Source organism: Schistocerca nitens, chromosome 6 (assembly GCF_023898315.1).
Source record: "Schistocerca nitens isolate TAMUIC-IGC-003100 chromosome 6, iqSchNite1.1, whole genome shotgun sequence".
NCBI lineage: Eukaryota > Metazoa > Arthropoda > Insecta > Orthoptera > Acrididae > Schistocerca > Schistocerca nitens.
In genome coordinates, this window is record NC_064619.1 from 80,013,797 (window position 1) to 80,034,917 (window position 21,121).

At 42.5% G+C, this 21,121-nt stretch overlaps 1 protein-coding gene across 1 annotated transcript in view; it reads right to left on the minus strand.

Annotated features, from left to right (window-relative positions):
* Positions 1-21,121, minus strand: part of LOC126262404 (nuclear receptor 2C2-associated protein) — a 59,081-nt gene that overhangs the window by 17,944 nt on the left and 20,016 nt on the right. The window contains exon 2 of the mRNA XM_049959026.1: positions 12,917-13,007. Coding sequence (XP_049814983.1) covers positions 12,917-13,007 — 91 coding nt within the window. The remainder of the gene's footprint in view (positions 1-12,916; positions 13,008-21,121) is intronic.

Here is a 21,121-nt window from a genome sequence, read left to right on the forward strand (position 1 = left end):
CGTAGAGGGAGACCAAGAGATGAATACACTAAGCAGATACAAAAGGAAATAGGTTGCAGTAGGTACTGGGAGATGAAGAAACTTGCACAGGATAGAGTAGCATGGAGAGCTGCATCAAACCAGTCCCAGGACTGAAGACCACAACAATAACAACAACAAGTTACATGCCCTGTTGCAAGGGAGATAAAAACGGAACCTGTGGAAAAATGCTCCTATCAAGAGCATAAAAAAAGTGTTCTTGTTTATTTAAAAGACTGATTGAAGAGTGGGGTATTAGCTGCCTCATTCTACCCTCCTCAGCACCTTCAAAAAAATTACTAGTAATTTTGGCATGCGAACATATTTGCACTTTTTTATGCTGTGAGAGAAGAAGACAATGGCAGTGGCAAAGAGACAGATAAATACCAGAAGATAATAGACAGTGGTTTGTTATAGAAAGAGTGAAAGAGACAATGACAGTATGAGAAAAAGAGAGGGACACAGTGGTAGTGGGACGTAATTGATAGTGACAGAACAGTACTAGGAAAAAAAATGAAGGAGACAGTGATTGGGGAGAGGGGGGAGGGGGAGAAAGTGGAAGTGGATGAGAGCCAGTGACAACAAGAGAAAGAGTATAAGACAATGAGAATGAGGAAGAAAGAGTTAGCAACAGTGAGAAGAGACAGCAGTAATAGGAAGGAAGGAATGAGATATTAGCAGTATGAGAGAGCAAGAGGGAGAGAGTGACAATGAAAGGAGACAGTAACAGTACGACAGAAGTAAGGTGATTGTGACCGTTACATAGGAGACAATGACAGATAGACACAAAGTGATTCTGACAATGAGTTGGGCTGAATGAGTGAGTGAGAAAGGACAACTAAGAGTGTATGGGTATGAGTGACTTACTGTGATGGACTAGTGGGTGTGAGTGAGTTACAGTTATGGAAACTTAGAGTTTGAAGCCATTTGCATGTTAAAAAAAAGCAAATATGTCTGCACGGCAAGGATTTTGGGAAATATTTTGTAGAGAAGGGTAGAATAAGGCAGCTGGTATCTACTTTTCAGTCAGAGTCTTTTAAATAAAGAGGAACATAGTCCCATTTTTTTGCTCAATAGGACCATTTTCCTGCTGGTATGAAATACTATTCAAGGACAGCCAGGGTAAGAACCCCTAGATGATGACAGCACCTCTAGTAAGGTGAAGGGGCACATTATTGTCAAAGTGTGACCTATCTTTTATAATTTCAGAATATTTTTTTAAAGAGGATGAGGATTTCAATTCACATAAGATAAGAAGAGAAAGCATGAGAATTATGTTATAGCCCCAAGCGACCAGCGAGCGGTGCACGGTAGAAAATAGAGATGTGAAGCTGCCAGGCAGGGAAGCCACTGAAGGTATCGCTAACAAATAACAGACAGGGCAGATGAACAAGTAGGGGATGGTAGACACTACGACCGACCACGATACAACACGAGGCAAGTAAGCAAGAACTGAGATCATAAACACAGCGAGACAACAACACTGCAGGAGCACTCCAAACAACAATAGTATGTATCTCAACATACAGAACTGGAATGCAGTACAGCCGAGATGCACACGCAAACTATGGCGAGTATCAGATTGTCGGGGTAGTGTCACCCGGCTGCTTAAATACACAATCGCAGGAAATGCGATTGGCCGCAGACTTCATGTGGTACAGAGAGTGGCGCACTCACATGGTAAGTCTTGTGGCGCAGGCACGTGCTGGAGCACGGAGACCCCTAGTGAGTATCTAGGTCCATACCTTCTGGCGCAAGTTCAACTGCTGTGCCTTCCAATACCAAAAATTAAATGGAAAAAAAAATAAAAAATAAAAAAATTGTATTGAAACAAAAATTTCTCTTGTGTCCACTTTCGAAACAAGGAAAATACCCGACACTAAAAACTAAAGTTGATACAAGAACAGTCAATTACGTTTAGAATATCAAACATGTGGCCCAATGATTTTAATCTTCTTTGTCACAAACACAGTACAATTTAGTTTAGTTTTAGGAGTTGTCATTATTAGTTCAAAGCAACATCCCAGAAACTGAAAGATCCTGCTGTATCTCTCTGTATATGAAGGGGGTTCCCCACATCTCACATACCACTAGCGAGACTCCCTAATGTCACAGTTTTCTAGTGTTTCAGTACACGATAAATTTAAAGTTCATAAACAACCAGTGTAATTTGAGGATATTTTTTCAATAAATATTTGGGTTTCTGAGAAACAACTATTTATACATTTACTGAGCTTATAATAAGTTTTTAAACAATACGTCAACTTGTATCAACCATATTACCCAGTTAAAGAAATCAAGTGTTTTGTAAATTAATTTATGAGAAAGGCAGCAAGACACTAAGTAAAATATTTCTCAGTGGTATATGATATCATAAGAAATACTAAAAACCAATAAACCAGATGCGGTCATTGGTGTCTCACCCGATATGTGAGTAATCTACACTCCTAAGAAGTTCCTGAAAAATCTTACCTATGATACAAACAATGAATCAACAAACTTAAGAGACTTTGTCTCGTGCTGATTTGTTGCACTTATCCTAGCTTCCCTGAGAACAGTTACTTCCTTCTTTATTATTCTCCACTTATCTGCTCTTCATCTTTATTCTTAGCCGATTATCACACTCAAATATTTCACTTTGTTTCTTTCTCATTTACTTTTTTGTATGCTGCTTTTTTAAGTTCCAAACAATGGAATGAACAAAGGAATTTCTCTCTCTCTCTCTCTCTCTCTCTCTCTCTCTCTCACACACACACACACACACACACACACACACACACACACGGTGTGCATTTGTGGGAGTGGCAGTGGGAGATGTAGGGGGTGGAGAGAGAGAGAGAGAGAGAGAGAGAGAGAGAGAGAGAGAGAGCTAAATTGTCTGTAGGTCTCTGAGACATGATAGCACACCTGACAACTATCTTTGTAAGTTTCAACAGTGTGTCACTACTGAAAACAGGAGAAGTACTTGAATCATCACACACTATGTTGCATCCTTCATCTATCAGCCATAGGGTGTTGAAATGCAAACATTTCTGTACAATGAATATTTTAAATGTCAAAGTGATTTTCAGTATGGATCAGTGTCCTGAGTGAACACATTGAGTGTTTAATAACTGTTCTCTTTCTATGTCCGTGATTTTTTTCTGATCCAATGACTTCAAACATGAAAAGAATTCTGTTCAATATGAGACAGGTATGTGTTCAGAAACAATCAGCACTAGAGGAAATGCTTGCAGGACATTTGCAGAGGGCAAGAACTGCTGCTGCTTGGCACTGTATCAGAAACCACCTCTGTGGTCTGGAGGTTATTGTCATTTAATTATAAAGCGGAGATCCCAGATTTGATTCCAATGTCTACATCAGCTTTTCTGTAATAGAATGATCTGGTCTCATGAGGGCAAACGAGAAGCTGCTTGAAAAAACAAGCAGCAAAATTGGTACAAAAGCTGTAAAAGATTTGTATCAGGTTGGGAACCACACGATAACTGCTTTACTTGTTTCAGCCAATCAATCTGATATTAGAGAGGAGAAGAAGGCAAAATGGTCATTTCCTCCACTTGCACTCTGGTTTATACTCTCCGGTTAATACCTCCTCAACATATTCCTGTACTGATGTGAATATTTTCCTACGCCAATCACGTGTCTGAAAAAGAGAGTAGGACACATAACCTGCTGCTCAGCCAGTACTTAGGAGGGCATGCAGGTCCAATCCATCAGTTCCAGTTGCATAGCCAGTTCTGGCTATGGCTTCACTTCAGTGAGACATCTCTATAGTGTTACTACCAAGTTTTTAGTGAATTTAGTGAGAAAGCCACAATGAAGGGTTGCAGTAGCAATCCCAGTCTGGTAAGCACTGTGTGGTGACATGGTTTAGAATAACGCATATGCAAAAGGATTGCGAGACGGGCCACCCGTGCTTGGTGAAACCTGCACTGCACAGCGATAACAGCCAAAGTGAGCAGGACGATGTCACCACACTTGGACTAGACCCATGCTGTGAGCTGCTTGACCAGGGGTTGGGTAGTAGTGCAAAAAGTGCACCTAAGAGTCATATAAATATGTGTGAATTTTAGGGTAGTTTCATTCAAAGTCCAGCACCACCACCACAATGTCAGATCCACACTAGATGATACACCTCAGCACTGCCTACTGCAGATATGGGTTTGAGACCAGGTCAGGCCAGCCACCAACTGCACTGAGTCTCCTTGTGGGACTTGGTGCCAGAGCAGCCATCCACACCTGCCATCGCCAGACTCCTGCCAGCAGGCAGCGGGTCGTGTCCTGCATACAGCACTCTCCACCCACCTCCACGGCGAATGCAAGTGGGGCCTGAATTGCTGTACAGGCTGCTGGCCATTGCTCAGTCTAACGTCAGCATCACAGGGCACCTATGTGTGCGTCTCTTGACAGAGTGGAAGTAGCCTGTTGCCTGGGTCACTGAAGTGAGGTGTGTCTGCTTCACATTACTTGTGACAAGATGTGTATTTAGAATTGAATAAAGCATTTTGCTTGACCAGCAATGTGTCAGTGGGCCCACCAGCCCATCACTCCAACATTCACCCTGTTGAGTGCTGTCTGCACTCCACACCTGAGATCAGTGAGGAGCCAAGTTGTGGTCATCAGGAAGCCTTCATCCGACCATCCAATTCTCACCATCCGTGAGTATTTGTTTTGGACACTGAAATTAGGTGATCATTTAACTCTCATAGGTCTTACATTATGTATAGAATGATCATTTGATTGTATGTATGTACCTTGCACCAATGTGATAATTAATGGACTTGTGTAATTCACATCTCTTCACTAGAGTTAAAGCACTGTGACTTGAATAAATGTACTGATTTTATTCACACCATCATCAGTAGTTATGTGGCCACATTTTGAGAAACTGACATGGTGACTGATGTCACATCAAAATGGCAACAAGTATGTTTGACCATGAATACCATCGCAAGAAAATGGCAACAAGGGTGTCTGAATATGTGTGATAATTTTGTTTCCAATGATGGATACTTAATGTAGTGCACCTTTCCTAACTATTCTCCATTAATTTGGGTGTTCCTGCCACTTCTTTGCCTCTGTCCTAACTGGACACTTATATGTTTCAATGTGGCAACTCTGGACCTGGATATCTCAGCACAGTTACTGCTTTTGTTGCAAAACATGCAAATGACACAAGAGATTATTTTGAAAACATAGTCCCACCTGGATGTTAGTCCAGCCCAAGTCAGGTGACAGCCACCTCAGCTGTTTCCAAGTTTTGATAAGAAGATGGCACCATGACTGAACTACATTGCTAGGTTGGAGCAACATTTAGTTGCCACAACAGAAAGCATTTCTACTTGCTTTCTCTGCTGTTGATTTACGTGGAGTTCTTAAACAACTTACCACAAAGATAGATGCTAGTGACCAAACATACATTCAGCTGAAAGACAAGCAAGATTATTACTTTGATTTGCAGATACATGTAGCAGCTGATAGACATAGATTTTTTTGGCTGTAGTAAGAGAAGTGGGCAAAGTTACCATGTGTGTATATCCAGCCCCATTACAGGGATTAACACAGGACTGTGAATTCCTGTGTTTCAATGAAAGTGTGAACAATCATATGGAAATTCATCAGTGCACAACATGATTTTAGAACATTCACTGCACAAATGTATGAAAAATGACAGATTCAAGTTGAAAAAACTCATTAGCTATTTATTTATCACTCATCTGTGCTTTTGAACAAACAATGACATAGTGTGCAATATTACAGAAACCTCTTACCCCCATCAAATTTCAGGCTAGTAAACATCACTGAAGCCCGGAGGGATCTCGCTGCCCTGGTGCACACGGTAGGCTGAACATTGCTGTCTGCCCGTGGAGAATAGCAGGAAAACAGGTTCCCTGATACGTCACACTCGTGCCTTAAGTGTTTTGGGGTTGGGTTGTTTGGGGGAAGAGACCAGACAGCGAGGTCATCGGTTTCATCGGATTAGGGAAGGGCAGGGAAGGAAGTTGGCCGTGCCCTTTCGAAGGAACCATCCCGGCATTTGCCTGGAGCAATTTAGGAAAATCACGGAAAATCTAAACCAGGATGGCCAGACGCAGGATTGAACTATCGTCCTCCTGAATGCGAGTCCAGTATGCTAACCGCTGTGCCATCTCGCTCGATCCTTAAAGTGTTTTATAACTCAACAACATGACAATCGTTATTTTCGAAAGACCGAGCGTAGTTCCTGTCACAAGAGAGGCCACAAGGCCAAAGTGCTAATTCTGTCCATCAGATGAAAGTTAATGTTACATGTCTTACTAGCAGCATACAAGAAATGTCAGGCTCGTTTCATGTGACTTACAGGTCGATGCAAATTATCCGTGTAAACTTTTAATTTTAGAAGTATCAATCAATGCAAACCCAGGCACTTTTCATATTGAGATAGGTTTGTTGTCAACAATTCTCAATTTGGAAACTTACCAACAGTTAGGCTCATCACAGCTCCAAATGTTCCTCAGTAAACTGATTAGCTACAGTAATGACTGCATAGTAGTCTGCAGCCAATTACGTATTACTGTACGGTATAATAATATCACAGTCACGGTAAAGTTGTTAGTTGTTAGTCGTCAAATTCCAGGATGCTAGTAATATTCTGAGTCTCAACCTATTCTCCAAGTTGCATCTGGAAGTTCACAACCAAACCACTCAGCTGCAGGGGTCACCACACCCCACGCACCTTACAAACCTATTACGGGAATATGCACCTATCTTTGGTAGCATAATATGTTTTATCGTGGACTTTCGAGAGCATATTACATTGAAGCCTTCTTAAGTAGTTGTGACGGATAGACATCAGTCTGAATTATCATGCTTCTAGGCAGAAGTATCAACATGCCACAAGGATGGTCAGTGTCCTGCACAAAAGCCTGCACAGTGACACCACAGGACACCAGTGTTGCTTGTCAAGCCAGCTGACCATAGGCATCCATTGCCTGTTGTGTGTCTGCTTAAATTTACGCTCAACAATGAGATGTTGTGCCTTCATCTTTCAGTGGGGTATGCGATGATTGGCATAGGCACAAATTACCGAGCACTTGGGTCACTTCACGTCTGTTGGGTCACTTCACGTCTGAAGTTCACATGGAAACTCAGATTCGTGCCTGGAAGCACCTCAGTCTTGTATGATGAAAATGCTGCAATTTTTTCTTTTTCAGATTCACTGCATCTGGGTCTGCCATAGTGACCACAGCCGAACTCTCTTCCCAACCTCATGACAACTTCTGTAGGGATGAGAATGTGGCTGTTCATTTCACCTCCATTACAATGGACATTGACATTTCTGACTGTGAGAGACATCTCACCCCACTGATACACCCATCATTGCAGTCCTTCATGACATTTGTGCTGGCTATACCACCTCTTGTCTAGGGAGGGTGGGTGGGCGGGTGATGGGGGGGGGGGGGGCACAGAAGTGCTGTATCTTGAGGTGTATGCTCTTCCATAATACAGACACGTTGCCTACCCAGTAGACATAAAAGATCAAAATAACAACATATTTATAGTCTGGCTTACGGAAGGCTCCACTCGGGCTGATGGCACCAAAGTCACCACAGGTGGTGCCAAAGTCACCACAGGTGGTGCCAAAGTCACCACAGGTGGAACCAAAGTCCCCAGACTGGTTCCCTACACTGATCATGTGTCCGAAAAAGAGAGAGGGACGTAACCTACCACTCAGCCTGCACTTATGAGACTGCTCGGATCCAAGTCAGCAGCTGCGGTTGCAGTCACTTGCACATTTGTTTGTACATTTTAAAAACATTTCTCAGATATAGTTTAACATGATATGATCAAAAATGAAGTTTATCATGCAGCGTCAGCTATATTTCAGCAAGTACCTATGCATTCAGTGGGCAGTCAGGCGATGGTCAATGGGAAGACCACAGTGAATACCTGTTTTTAATATTATCAGTACTTTCCAGTTGTGAATATGATGTATTCAATATAAAGGAAGTATTAATAAAAATGCCTTCAGTCACAATTTTTTCATGTTTTATTGAATCACACAATGCATTTCCGACCCTGTGGGTCCTTCGTCAGGTGCAAATCACCTTGATACATAATTTAATTCTGCTCAAGTGATGTGAAATGTATGTTCCTATTAAGAGAAGGTTAAATGTTTGGTTCTGTATTTTGTGAATCAACTTGCAGAAAATATTGCGAGAAACAGCAGGGGGGAAAAAACGCCACTGAAAAACTTGCCAAACTTTTTTGACCTTTTAACGCCAGTAGATATTGGTTTATTCTTTCTATCATCACAAATCTTGTCACTCAAGGTGCACATCTGTTTGTATATTGTAGAAACATTTCTCAGATATAGTTTAACATGATATGATCAAATATGAAGTTTATCATGCAGTGTCAGAGAGCTGAGTATTAGCAGATTGACATATGTGTGGAATGAATTTAAAACAAGACTTAACAACTGCTAAAATAACTATGGCTAGCAAAATCTGTCTGTTCACTCAACATAGATTCAAGCTTTTTGATTTTACGGACCTATATTTCCAGTTGTTCTAACAGATTACGGTCTTAACAATTGGCTTCACTGTGTAGTATTACTAAATTACTTTCTATCTGGTGAATAATGAGTTTGGTTTCCAGCATGTGCTGAGCAATAGTTGATTTTTCCAAGTGGTTTAGACTGAAAGCACTTGTGTATTCCCAGAAGTGAGTTTTGAAATTTATGCTTGTTTTTGCTACATAGTACTCAGGACAACTGTGGTATGATTCTTCAAACACCTCATTGCTGCTGAATTTTTGAGTATCTGTTTTATGTTATGGGTATCCAAACTTTTTATTAAAGGAGAATGCAGTTGTTACATTTAAAGAAAAAGTCCACACACAACCATCAAATTTAGGTTTTTGTAGTTTCCCTGAATTGATTAGAGCAACATTATGATAAGGAAAGTTGCCACTCACCATACAGTGGAGATTCTGAGTTGCAGATAGGCACAACAAAAAGACTGTCAGAAATAAATAAAGCTTTCGCTCATTTGACAAAAATAGAAAGACTCTCTCTCTCTCTCTCTCTCTCTCTCTCTCTGCACTGCAGTTTCAGCTGTCTGAGGCTGCAGTCTCGTGTGTGTGTGTGTGTGTGTGTGTGTGTGTGTGTGTGTGTGTGAACAAAATTGTAAGAGAGCACGAGCAATAAATATTTATCTGATTTCAAGTATCCTGCTCCAAAATTATAGTCTTCTTTGGCCTTAACAGTTTTGAGGAGACCAACAATGTCATAAATTTTTATTGAGAGTCTATCAGGATGAAAATGTGCAAAGCCCACCACACAGTTATGATCTCAAGAAATGTATTTATCGATCAACTGCTCTTGCAGTCAACAGCAATGGGAAGAATCCTGATAACAATTGTTAACACATTTATTAGCTCTTACAAACAGACCCATCAGCAACTGAGTCACTACATATACCATCCAAAAATTAAGAGGACACACCCCTGAATGGCCTGCATTTTTAACATTATCTTCACCCTCATAGTGCAACTGATCTATAAATGAGAGGTAGCTCAAAATTCTTACACACAATCAGGGTCATTAGTCAAAGAATTTCCCAAAAAATCATTAAGATATTTACTATATTTTGGCACTGACAACAATATTTATAATAGTATAAGAAAATGGAACACTATTTCACTGTGGTATTGTTTTCTTTGGAACCACTGACTGCACAGCTTGGAAAAAGAGTCAGAGTACAAACAACATTCACATAAGTGTTTTATGCCTCCAGTTTCCTTCCCTGATGCTGATCTGTGAAAAAGGCAAGTAATTTATTTTACTACAACAAAAATATTTAAAAATGTAGCTCAAATATCAGTGACATCATCAACACGTTAAAAATTTTTCAGGAAATAGTAGGCATGGGAGGTAGAGGTGGTCATTCTAAATATCTGTACCAATTTTTGTGAGTTTAACTTCAGTCATTTAGGAGAAAGTGTACCTGAGTGAGGGAAACTCAAGTTTTCGGTAAATTGTGAAAGGAGATTTACAGATTTATTAACTTACCACTATGCTCTTTATAACATTCCAGCTGCAAACTTCAGTTGTCATCCTGTCTCCTTATCCTCCATACTTTTTCTCCTCATTCTTTTCTTTATCTTTGACTCCTTGGTAGCAGCTTCGGCAGCTGTCTCTGCTTCAGTATTCCGCCACTTATCAACAGCAGTTAGAGCTGAAGCCATATTCCTCGCCGTCTGGATGTTCAATTTCTTCATAATATTGATTCTTGAAATTGCACCATCACTGGATGTTATTACTGCAATCATTACTGCAATCATTACAACAATCTTCAGCACTGTCAGCCCAACAAATACTGTTCTGGGTATTCTCTCCCACATAAAGCTGTTGAAGTTTTCATTTGCATTCTGAGAGAGACCATGCATACATTCCCTAAGTAGATTTTTATTTGCCGGATCCCTATATACAGGCCTAATTGCCTCCATTACAGCAAGTGGTAAGGAATGTTTGTGGGCATATTGTATGCCTGTAACATTGCTCAACCAGTACTTGCACCATGAAACTTCCACTTTTGGACACAAAACATGTTGTGAGGGTTCATCTGTTGACACTCCGTGTGAACCATGTTGCCCAAACAGCTCGTCTCATGTTCTCCAAATCTCCTACATTTCTCCTTATTGCTAGTCCATAATATTTAATCAAAGAATCAATTTCACTTTTTGTAAGATGACCTGTAACACCTATGTGTTTTCCATCAGACAGTTTTTTTTCCACTGAAGTCTTTACATAATTTTCTCAGCTGAGCTCCCATTCTTTTTAGTACATGCCCACCACATTCAAGCTTTTTTATCAGTGTGTCCCCATATGGTCTGTCATTAACAACAGTAGTGTGTCCTTTACAGTCTCCATCCCCAACATAGCCTACATGCCTCACACCACGACTGATCTCTGAGCTTCTAAAAATGTTTAGAACTCCTTTCGTTTCCATGTTTCCACTTGGCCCATCAAAGTTCTTTACACAAACATGTATGCCAATAAATTTACTTGAACAACTCTGACAGTTCTTTGTTTGACATTCATAATCTAGTATCTTACCAGTTTCAAAAAATGTGGCAGTTACAACCCCATTCTGAGAAGTATGACCTCTTTTCTGCCAAGATCCATCAAATGCTGCTACAATGTCTATTCTTAGACAAGGCTACTGCTTCTTCTGCTGCTCTTTTAATTGAATGTTCACTTGCACCACATAAAGCATTAATTTATTGTACTTGTCAAACCTCAGTGGAGGTGGAGGCAAATCCATCGCTGCACAAAAAGGGCTCTCCTTCCTCTTCCAATACATTGCACTGCATAGGTAAGATGAATATCTACACTATAATGTTGACTATCAGTTACTGGCGATGTCACAGTATCACTAAGCATCTTACACAAGTTACAAGCAATCACTAACCGACTTGAAAGACCCTTCCTTGCTGAAGTGTCCTCAGAAATGTCAATACTATCTTCACAATTGCAGTACTCACATTTAACAGCACTCTTCAAAAGTCTTGACAGCATATTTAGGTTCACAATAACATTTCTGTCACTATTGCTGCTCACAATACTACTAGGTTTGTTCTTATTACATTCAGAAAGTGAAAGTTTACGTCTAGAAGCACTGCCTGTAGACACAGTGTCTGCAGGCAACTTTTGAAGCAATTGATGTGTATTATTTGGTTGTGTTTGGAACTGGTTGCCACGAAACTTTCGTTTCGGGATAAATATCTTTACTCGGCATTTGTAGCACAGGAAACACACACACAGAAACAAAACAACACAGAACAACTACAAAACCACACGCGTATGAAATTCCGAAATCACATATTATCAGATTTTTGTTTATATTCAAACCATAGCCTTCTAGACATGCCTGTACTTTGGTTCTGGGAGTCAGTGCCTTCTAGAATACACCTGTGTTAATGATCCGTAACTAATGATGGAAAAAAAAATGAAGGAACAAAATAATACATCACATATTCGGATGCACTTCAAACTGAAAGATGGGTGTGGCCCCTGTGCAACATTACATTCAACCTCAATTTTAGAATGAACAGAAAATGATAATGCCCATACACTACACATTCTTGAAATCAGCATGAAATGCTCTTTTCTATAGAGCAAGAAAACTTCTTTCAAATTTTTGGTCATTTTCAGGAGCATGTCCCCTTAAGAAACTAAACAGCTGTTAATTAGTTTTGCATAAGACAGACCTAACAGAATGACTACAGAAGAGCAACCCTCTGTTGGTTATCATACACACATTAAACTACGACACTTGGAGCTGAGTTGAATGCAAGATAATCACATACACACCTGCCAACTAAAGTGACCACTTAGAGTTTATTATGCATTATCTATTCAGGGACACAATGTGTCTGCATGTATATGAATGATGTGCCATGGTATGTCCAAATGCAGACCTCCCACGAAAGGTGGGAGTGGGGTGGGGGGATGCATATGCTTCCAAGAGGAGAAGATTCTGGACTTGAAACTAAGAGCAAATCTGTTAGGAGATCACCTCATAAAAGTGCAAAGAATATGAGATGGTACCCATATATCTTGTCAACCTATGCAAACGGCAATGGAATGAATATTTGGACACTGATGTCTGGTACAACCAGAATATTCAACAGGTAATACCAAAGTTGCTGTCAAGGCAACAGCCTATTAAGACAATGGAAACTAACCTTTTGTCTGGTTAGATATACTGGAACCCCAATAGTGATTCTATCACTTAAGATCTGTTTGTATTATCAATCAATCAGTCATATTTGCTAATCTAAAGGAAACTACTCTTGGTATTAAAGAACTTTGTGGTCACAATTAACCAAATATTAAAATGAAATTTATTACCTGGTCAGAGTTCCAACATGTTTCATCATTACCATCAAAAATGTGTTTCTTCCCATACAGTTTAACATCTCGATTTAGCACAGAGCTTACCCTGAAATCAGTATATTTGCATTGTAATTCCTAGTACTTCATAAATAACTACAGAAAGAACAAGGAAACTTTACAATAGTGATAAACGTCATGGATTCCAGATAGAAGACACACACAAATAATGATTATGGAGTGGAGGGAACAACATTAAAACTCACAGATTAGTTGACTTTTAACTCAATTTGGACAGTGTTAACAAGTTATTAGGAGTGGGTAGTATACAGGTTAGTTACAAATGACTTAACTAGTTTTATTTATGTACTATAGCTCTGCATATTGATGTAATTTGTGGAGCGTTAATATCATACAAACAACAATGTCTGATTACAATTGCTGATTGTGTTCCTTCTTAATAATTTTACTGATTCAGAGTCTGTAATAAGTTTCTTTCAACAGACTGCATAGTGTATTCATACTAGCTTGTTTGTGGGTATTATTTAGAAATTTCGTACAAACATACGTATTAAAGTGGAACAATGCCTATTGACATTAACAGTCTAGAAGTAGGGTAAATTAGAATGTCAGTGCTGTTTGTAGTAGGTCTACAGGTCTATTTTTAAAAAAAAAAAAAAACCTTGGGTGAAGTTAGTTTGTGTGAAGACCACAAATTTCTTACCATCAACTACACTATGACTGATATCTCAATATCCCTGCCCCATGTCTAACAAATCACAAATGTTAAGATCAGTTGTTGTTGCTATGGTCTTCAGTCCTGAGACTGGTTTGATGCAGCTCTTCATGCTACTCTATCCTGTGCAAGCTTCTTCATCTCCCAGTACTTACTGCAACCTACATCCTTCTGAATCTGCCTAGTGTGTTCATCTCTTGGTCTCCCTCTACGATTTTCACCCTCCACGCTGCCCTCCAATGCTAAATTTGTGATCCCTTGATGCCTCAGAACATGTCCTACCAACCCTACCAACCGGTCCCTTCTTCTTGTCAAGTTGTGCCACAAACTCCTCTCCTCCCCAATTCTATTCAATACCTCCTCATTAGTTATGTGATCTACCCATCTAATCTTCAGCATTCTTCTGTAGCACCACATTTCAAAAGCTTCTATTCTCTTTTTGTCCAAACTATTTATCGTCCATCTTTCACTTCGATACATGGCTACACTCCATACAAATACTTTCAGAAACAACTTCCTGACACTTAAAACTATACTCGATGTTAACAAATTTCTCTTCTTCAGAAACACTTTCCTTGCCATTACCAGTCTACATTTTATATCCTCTCTACTTTGACCATCATCAGTCATTTTGCTCCCCAAATAGCAAAACGCTGTGACTCACCGATCATTCAAAGTGCGGCCGCGCAATTACGCGCGTCCTCTACGTGCGGCGCTGTCTGCCAGCCATGCAGCAGCTGCGCCACCTAAGCAGCCAGCCGAGCAGCGGCCGCTAGACTGGGACTCGGTGCTCATTCGAATGCTAATGTGTACACATGTCTTGCTTGTCAACTTACTCTGTGACTTATAAGTGTTGCGTCATTCTGAAATATATGTGTTAAACTTGACGTTATAACAATTGGCGACGAGGTAGTGGATTTTTCCTTTTCACCGTTGACCCACAGGGTTCCATGGCTACTGTCGAGCAACTATTGCAAAATCTCCTTGAACAGCAAACGCTTCTAACAGCGGCGATTCGTGATTTCGTTGCGGCGTCAAATGCGAGGCATTTCTCGTCGTTGGCTATACCTCCTTTTCCTCCTTACTACGAGACGGCTGAAGACTGGTCTGATTATGAAAAACGTCTTCAACAGCACTTCTTGGCATTTCACGTCACGGACGAACAACCATGTAAGTCTCTGTTCCTTTCCTGGATTTCACCTCAAATGTATCTGATTCTGTGTTGCCTGTCAATTGCACTTCTTCCCTTTCAGGGAAGTTATTCCTCACTGTCCAAATCCTTGGTCGAGATGTTCGATGCAAGTGGATACCGGTTCTGCTGCCACTATAATTAATACTCAGACGTATCTTCAGTTGGGTTCTCCACTCCTGTCACCTGTCACTCGGCAATTACGGACGTACAATAAACAGAAGATTTCTCTCTTGGGACAGTTTAATGCTGAGGTATCTTACAAATCCATCGTTTGCACTGTCCCCATATTTGTGGTCGACCAGAGCAACGCAGAAAATCTTTTCGGTTTCGATGCCTTTCGCGTTTTTGGGTTCTCCATAGATGACTGTCAATATTGTCTCTGATGCTATTCCTTATGCTCAACTGGATTCCTTGTCGATGACATTTTCGTCCTTTTTTTCTCCTGGGTTAGGCCGTGCAAACGACTTTGAAGCTCATATCACGCTCAAACCCACTGCTCGGCCTAAGTTTTTTCGGGCTCGGCCCATTCCTGTGGCCCTTCGTGATCGGGTAAAACGGGAGTTGGATCGTCTCACTACTTCAGGGGTCTTGCTTCCTGTCACTTCCAGTGAGTGGTCCTCTCCTGTCGTTGTCGTTGCTAAGCCAAATGGTGATATTCATCTCTGTGGCGATTTCAAAGCCACTGTAAATGCTCAATGCCTCATCGACACTTACCCTATGCCCCGTCGTGAAGAACTGTTCATTAAACTTGCTGGAGGCCAGTATTTTTCTAAAATTGACCTGTCAGAAGCTAATCATCAACTTCCTCTCGACGCTGCTTCCCGGCAGTTTCTGGTCCTTAACACACCTTTCGGCCACTGTCAATACCAACGCTTGCCATTCGGGGTTGCTAGCGCCCCTGCTCTCTTTCAAGGATTCTTGGAACAATTATTGCTCCCTGTCCCTGGGTGTATCAATTACATGGACGACATTGTTGTCACTGGCTCCACCACTGAAGAACATCTTCAAAATCTCCGCACACTTTTTCATGTCTTACAGACTGCCGTCTCGGGATGGTATTCGTCCGCTTCAGCAAACTGTCGCTGCGATCAATGCCCTTCCTCACCCTACATCTGTTAAGGAACTGCAGGCCTTCTTGGGGAAAATAGCATACTATCACAAGTTTTTACCGTCTGCGGCTTCGGTGGCTCAGCCGTTTCATCGCCTGTTGCATAAAAACATGCCTTTTCACTGGTCCGCGTCATGCGAAGCGGCTTTCCAGAAATTGAAGACTATGCTGAAACAGGCCCTGTGCCTGGCTACTTATCGACCTAGCCAACATCTTGTTCTTGCCACAGACGCCTCTCAATACGGGGTTGGTGCAGTCCTTGCGCACTGTTTTTCTGATGGTTCAGAACAACCCATTGCTTATGCCTCCAAAACGCTCACGGATGCCCAACAAAAGTATTCTCAAATTGAGAAAGAAGCTTTGGCAATGATTTATGCTCTTCATAAGTTTGGTGTTTTTCTCTATGGCTCAAAATTTCATCTTGTTACGGATCACAAACCACTTGTTTCCTTGTTTCATCCATCAACGTCACTTTCCGACAACGCTGCACACCGCCTCCAGCGTTGGGCTCTTTACTTGTCTCATTTCAATTATGAGATTCATTTCTGGCCAACAGCTCAACATGCAAATGCTGATGCTCTGTCTCGCCTTCCCATGGGTCCTGATCAGGCATTCGATAGGGACAAACTTTTGTGTTTCTACCTGGATGTTGCCGAGCAGCGGGTTGTGGATGGGTTCCCCATCACTGGGGACAGGCTGGCGGCTGCTACGGGTTCTGACCCTACCCTCTCCCGGGTTTTATGCTGTATTCAGAAGGGTTGGCCAGATCGCCCGTCCGCTAAGACTTCTGATCCATTGTGGAACTACTACGCTTTGCGCTACCGCCTCATGGCTAGGGATGGTGTTATCCTCCTCTCCACTGACAATGCTTCGCCGCGTGTTGTGGTACCTGCGTCTTCGCATGCTTCGCTCTTGTGCCTCCTTCACCAAGGGCACTGGGGTGTGTCTCGCACAAAAACTCTGGCGCGCCGTCATGTGTACTGGCCTGGCATCGACTCTGAAATAGCACACATGGTCGCTGCCTGCGGCTCTTGTGCGTCACAGGCCGCTGCCCCGAAGTCATCTTTGTCACCGTGGCCTTCGCCTGAGAAGCCCTGGGAGCACATTCATGCTGACTTTGCGGGACCCTTTTTAGGTACTTATTGGCTCCTCGTAATTGACGCCTACTCTAACTTTCCTTTCATTGTCCGTTGCACGTCGCCTACCACCGTGGCAACCACCAGTGCTCTTGCCCGCATTTTTTCTTTGGAAGGCCTCCCCTCTACTCTTGTTGCTGATAATGGTCCACAATTTGCCTCTTCCGAATTTGCGGATTTTTGTGCTCGTCACGGCGTTATGCATGTCACGGCCCTGCCGTTCCATCCACAATCCAACGGTGAGGCTGAACGACTGGTCCGCACATTTAAGGCCCAGATGCGGAAACTTCTGACTTCTTCTGCTGCTGATGATGCGCTTCTCCAGTTTCTGGCGTCTTACCGTTTCACCCCCATGGGCGACCACAGCCCGGCTGAGCTCTTACATGGCTGACAGCCCCGCATGCTACTTCATCTTCTGCGGCCTTCCACCTCACGGCCGCGAGTGCCTTCACTTGGCTGGTTCACCACCGATGACCTTGTCTGGGTACAGGGGTACGGCAGGCGGCCAAAATGGAGCCCGGGCCGCATCTTAAGATACCGTGGCAGACGCCTGTATGAAATCCAGATGGACACGGGTGTTGCAGTGCGTCATTCGGACCAGCTTCGGCCTTGTGTGCCAGCAACGCCTGTTCCGAATGCCGCTACACCACCTTTGGCTCTACCTGACGCTCGGGACCTTGGCATCTCTCAATACTCACAACGCAGCCCTCTCACCGTCATCGCGATGCCAGCACAAGAACGGACGCCACCAGGAGACGTGCCCATGCAGGAACCGGATGACCATCCTCTGTCAGAGCAAATCTACTCGCCTCCTCCTCCAACGGACGCCGACACATCGCCCATGTCTCCTGTCATATCAACTGGACTTGCCGCAATGGGCAAATTGGTGCATGGGGCCCCAGCAGATTCGACCCCTACGTCTCCTGTCGTCTCGACCCGTTATCATCGGGGACACTTCCGTCCGTACGGGAAGCCTCCTCCTCGAGACTTTACGGCGATTCAAACAACACCTATGGACGTTAGCCATCTCCAGGACACCTCCATCAAGACCAGTGCAACAATTTCAAAGGGGGGAAAAGTGTTGTGACTCGCCGATCATTCAAAGCGCCGCCGCGCAATTACGCGCGTCCTCTATTTGCGGCGCTGTCTGCCAGCCATGTAGCAGCTGCGCCACCTAAGCGGCCAGCCGAGCAGCGGCCGCTAGACTGGGACTCAGTGCTCATTCGAATGCTAATGTGTACACATGTCTTGCTTGTCAACTTACTCTGTGACTTTTCTCTTCTGGATTAGGGAGGGCAGCTGATTTCAAGGTTCATGTCACTCTTAAGGTGACACCTATCCTGCACTTTTTCTGAGCTCATCTGGTGTCCCTGGCTCTTAAAGGAGAAATGGATCAACTAACTAATGAAGAAGTGTTAATATAAATTCCTCCTAGTTAGTGGGCCACTCCAGTGGTAACAGTACACAAAGCCGACAGCACGTTAAGACTCTGTGGGGATTTTAAAGTAACATTAAGAAAAACTACAGTGGAAACTTACCCCTTGCCAATCTCAAATAAATTCTTTGCAAAACTAAGCCATGCCAATTTATTTAGTACAACTGACCTCACAGAGACATATATCCAAATTCCCTTGAATGCAGCGTCGTGAACATACCCACTCCTCAACAAGGCACATGGTCTCTACCACTCTAAATGATGGGCCATTTGAGTCGCTATTGCCCAATTTGGTATTAGCACACACAGGTTGGCTCTACTTCCTACAGGTTTGTGCTCTTCCCCTCTGATGGCGAAAGTGTTTATAAGGCAGCAGGTAGCATGCGGAATTCACTGGTTGGAGCCATGAGAGGAAAAGCAGTCACTTGCTGAATCAGGAAGAGCTGTTCTGCAAGCTGTCAACAAGGTTTATGGGCTGGCCATACACATTGAGTAATTGCGGGCCTGCATTAGTGTGGTGTCTGGAGGTGCTGCAGCCTGAGCTTCTGGCAGTGACTAAAGCGTGTTTACTCAAGTTTGAAGTATGAAATAAATGCATGTATGCTTCTGTCTGAAACAGGTACTCTGTCCTGGTGTGGTTATAAACCATTTTCTAGTTAATATTAACAGATTGTGTGCCAACATAGTGATTTAAACTGTGTTATCTGACAATACATTCTCTCCTCTGGTTTGTACAGCTATAGACTACACATGATGGGCAGTTGTATGAGTACCTTTATCGTCTGTGAATTTAATGCATATTTTGATGTTATTTTGTAACTGTAGCCTTGTAGGAGAGCACATGGTTGATATGTAGTCTGCTTGTTAACCATATACAAAATGTGCTATAGTGTATGGCCATGCCAAGAATTTCTAGTTTCTTGTTATGTATTAACAGTCAGTTGTTTCAGTGTAGCCTGTGACCTATCCTTGTATGTGTATTTACTGGTAGACAGAGGTACCATACCAACATCTATTCTGAGTGGAAATAGCTGAACTTCTGCCAAAGGAAAAAATCATTCCTAATAAATCTTGTTATTGTAATTATTCTCCTTAATTACTTGATTTGTTCTTCTTTTTAAATGGTTAGTTGAAAAGTTAATATTCATCCTTCCATTTCAATGCTGTTTGACCTCAATGCCCTTCGTGGGTTACAAACAAGGCCACCTTGATTGAAGGCTGCAGCTTGGCAGAGTGGCTACATGGCTGTCCACATTGTACCTACTTGTGTGTGTTTCACTTGCTCCCAGCTCATGTCGTCGTTGAGGCCTGTTCCGACTGCAAGTTTGGCTGCCGTTTAGGCAACAGGACACCATCTCAGCTCTGGCAATGCCTTTGTACATTAATCAACTCAAATCACATGCCACTCAATGCACTATGGATGCTTGGACCATCAAACAACCACCAAAGATACAATTGGCAATGATCTCGCGCGGGGAGGGGGGGGGGGGGGGGAAGAAGGAAGAAAAAAAAAAATCGAGTGACCCAGTGCCCAGTGGAGTGTAAATTACTTCTCGCTGACAGACAACTAGGGTTTTCCAGAAAATAATGCACCGCATTTTACCTTCAGCAATTCTTTATTGAACATAATGAGAATTACACACACAAAAGAATGGTGTTTTGTCTACACGCCCTATTTTTCCACATAATCTCCATCCCATTCCATGGCAATCCTCCAGCATGAAACAAGGGGATGTATGCACTGTCAGTATCAGTCCTTGTCCTGGTGGTGGAGCCAGTACTTTACTGTGTGAAATCACCTTCTCATTGCCCTCAAAATGTCTTCCATGAATGGCACCTTTTAATGGCCCAAACAAGTGGAAGTTCGAGGGGGCAAGGTCAGGATTGTCAGATGGGACAGCCGTGGATGGTCTTCCTGACTGCTGCAAATTGTGGAGCTCCGCCGAACCACCTTCTGATCACCCTCCATACCCAGTGACTAACTGTACTTCTGTCAATAGCTGATGCTCCATAGACATTGCAGAAATTGCCCACAATATCTTTCTCTGCAGTGAGAAATTCAATGATGGCACATTGCTTGTAACGTACATCACCTACATGTCCCATTTTGAAACTGCCCTGCAGCTACACTGTCTCGCTATCTGACATAAGTGACGGAAACTTGGCATGCTTACTCAGGAGACTTCAAATAATAAATGCGTAATGTTTCACATTCATAGCATTGTTTTTGGCTGAGGAAAAAAAAAAACTTGTATTTGCTATTTGTCAACATAAACAGCACCCAAATATATCAGACAAAATGGTCATCACCAGTGCATTTCTGAAGTACAACACTGGCTGCAGCCATGGGCAGCCAACATGACCCGAATGTTTCCAGGCACTTACAAGAGTGCCATCACTAACCCCAACCATGAGGGTGGTGACCTCTGACCAGCCATAACAAACATGCCCTGGGCTGGTGACAGCATTCCACTGGCAGGTGAGTCAACGTAACCTCAGCTGTGTTGGCAAAGTGTGCAACTGCACAAACACCCAAACGCTAAATACAGTCTGCAATAGGCGCAACGGATTGCCGCAGTTGCTTGTCACCTACAGTTTAAATACGTTCTAAGTGAT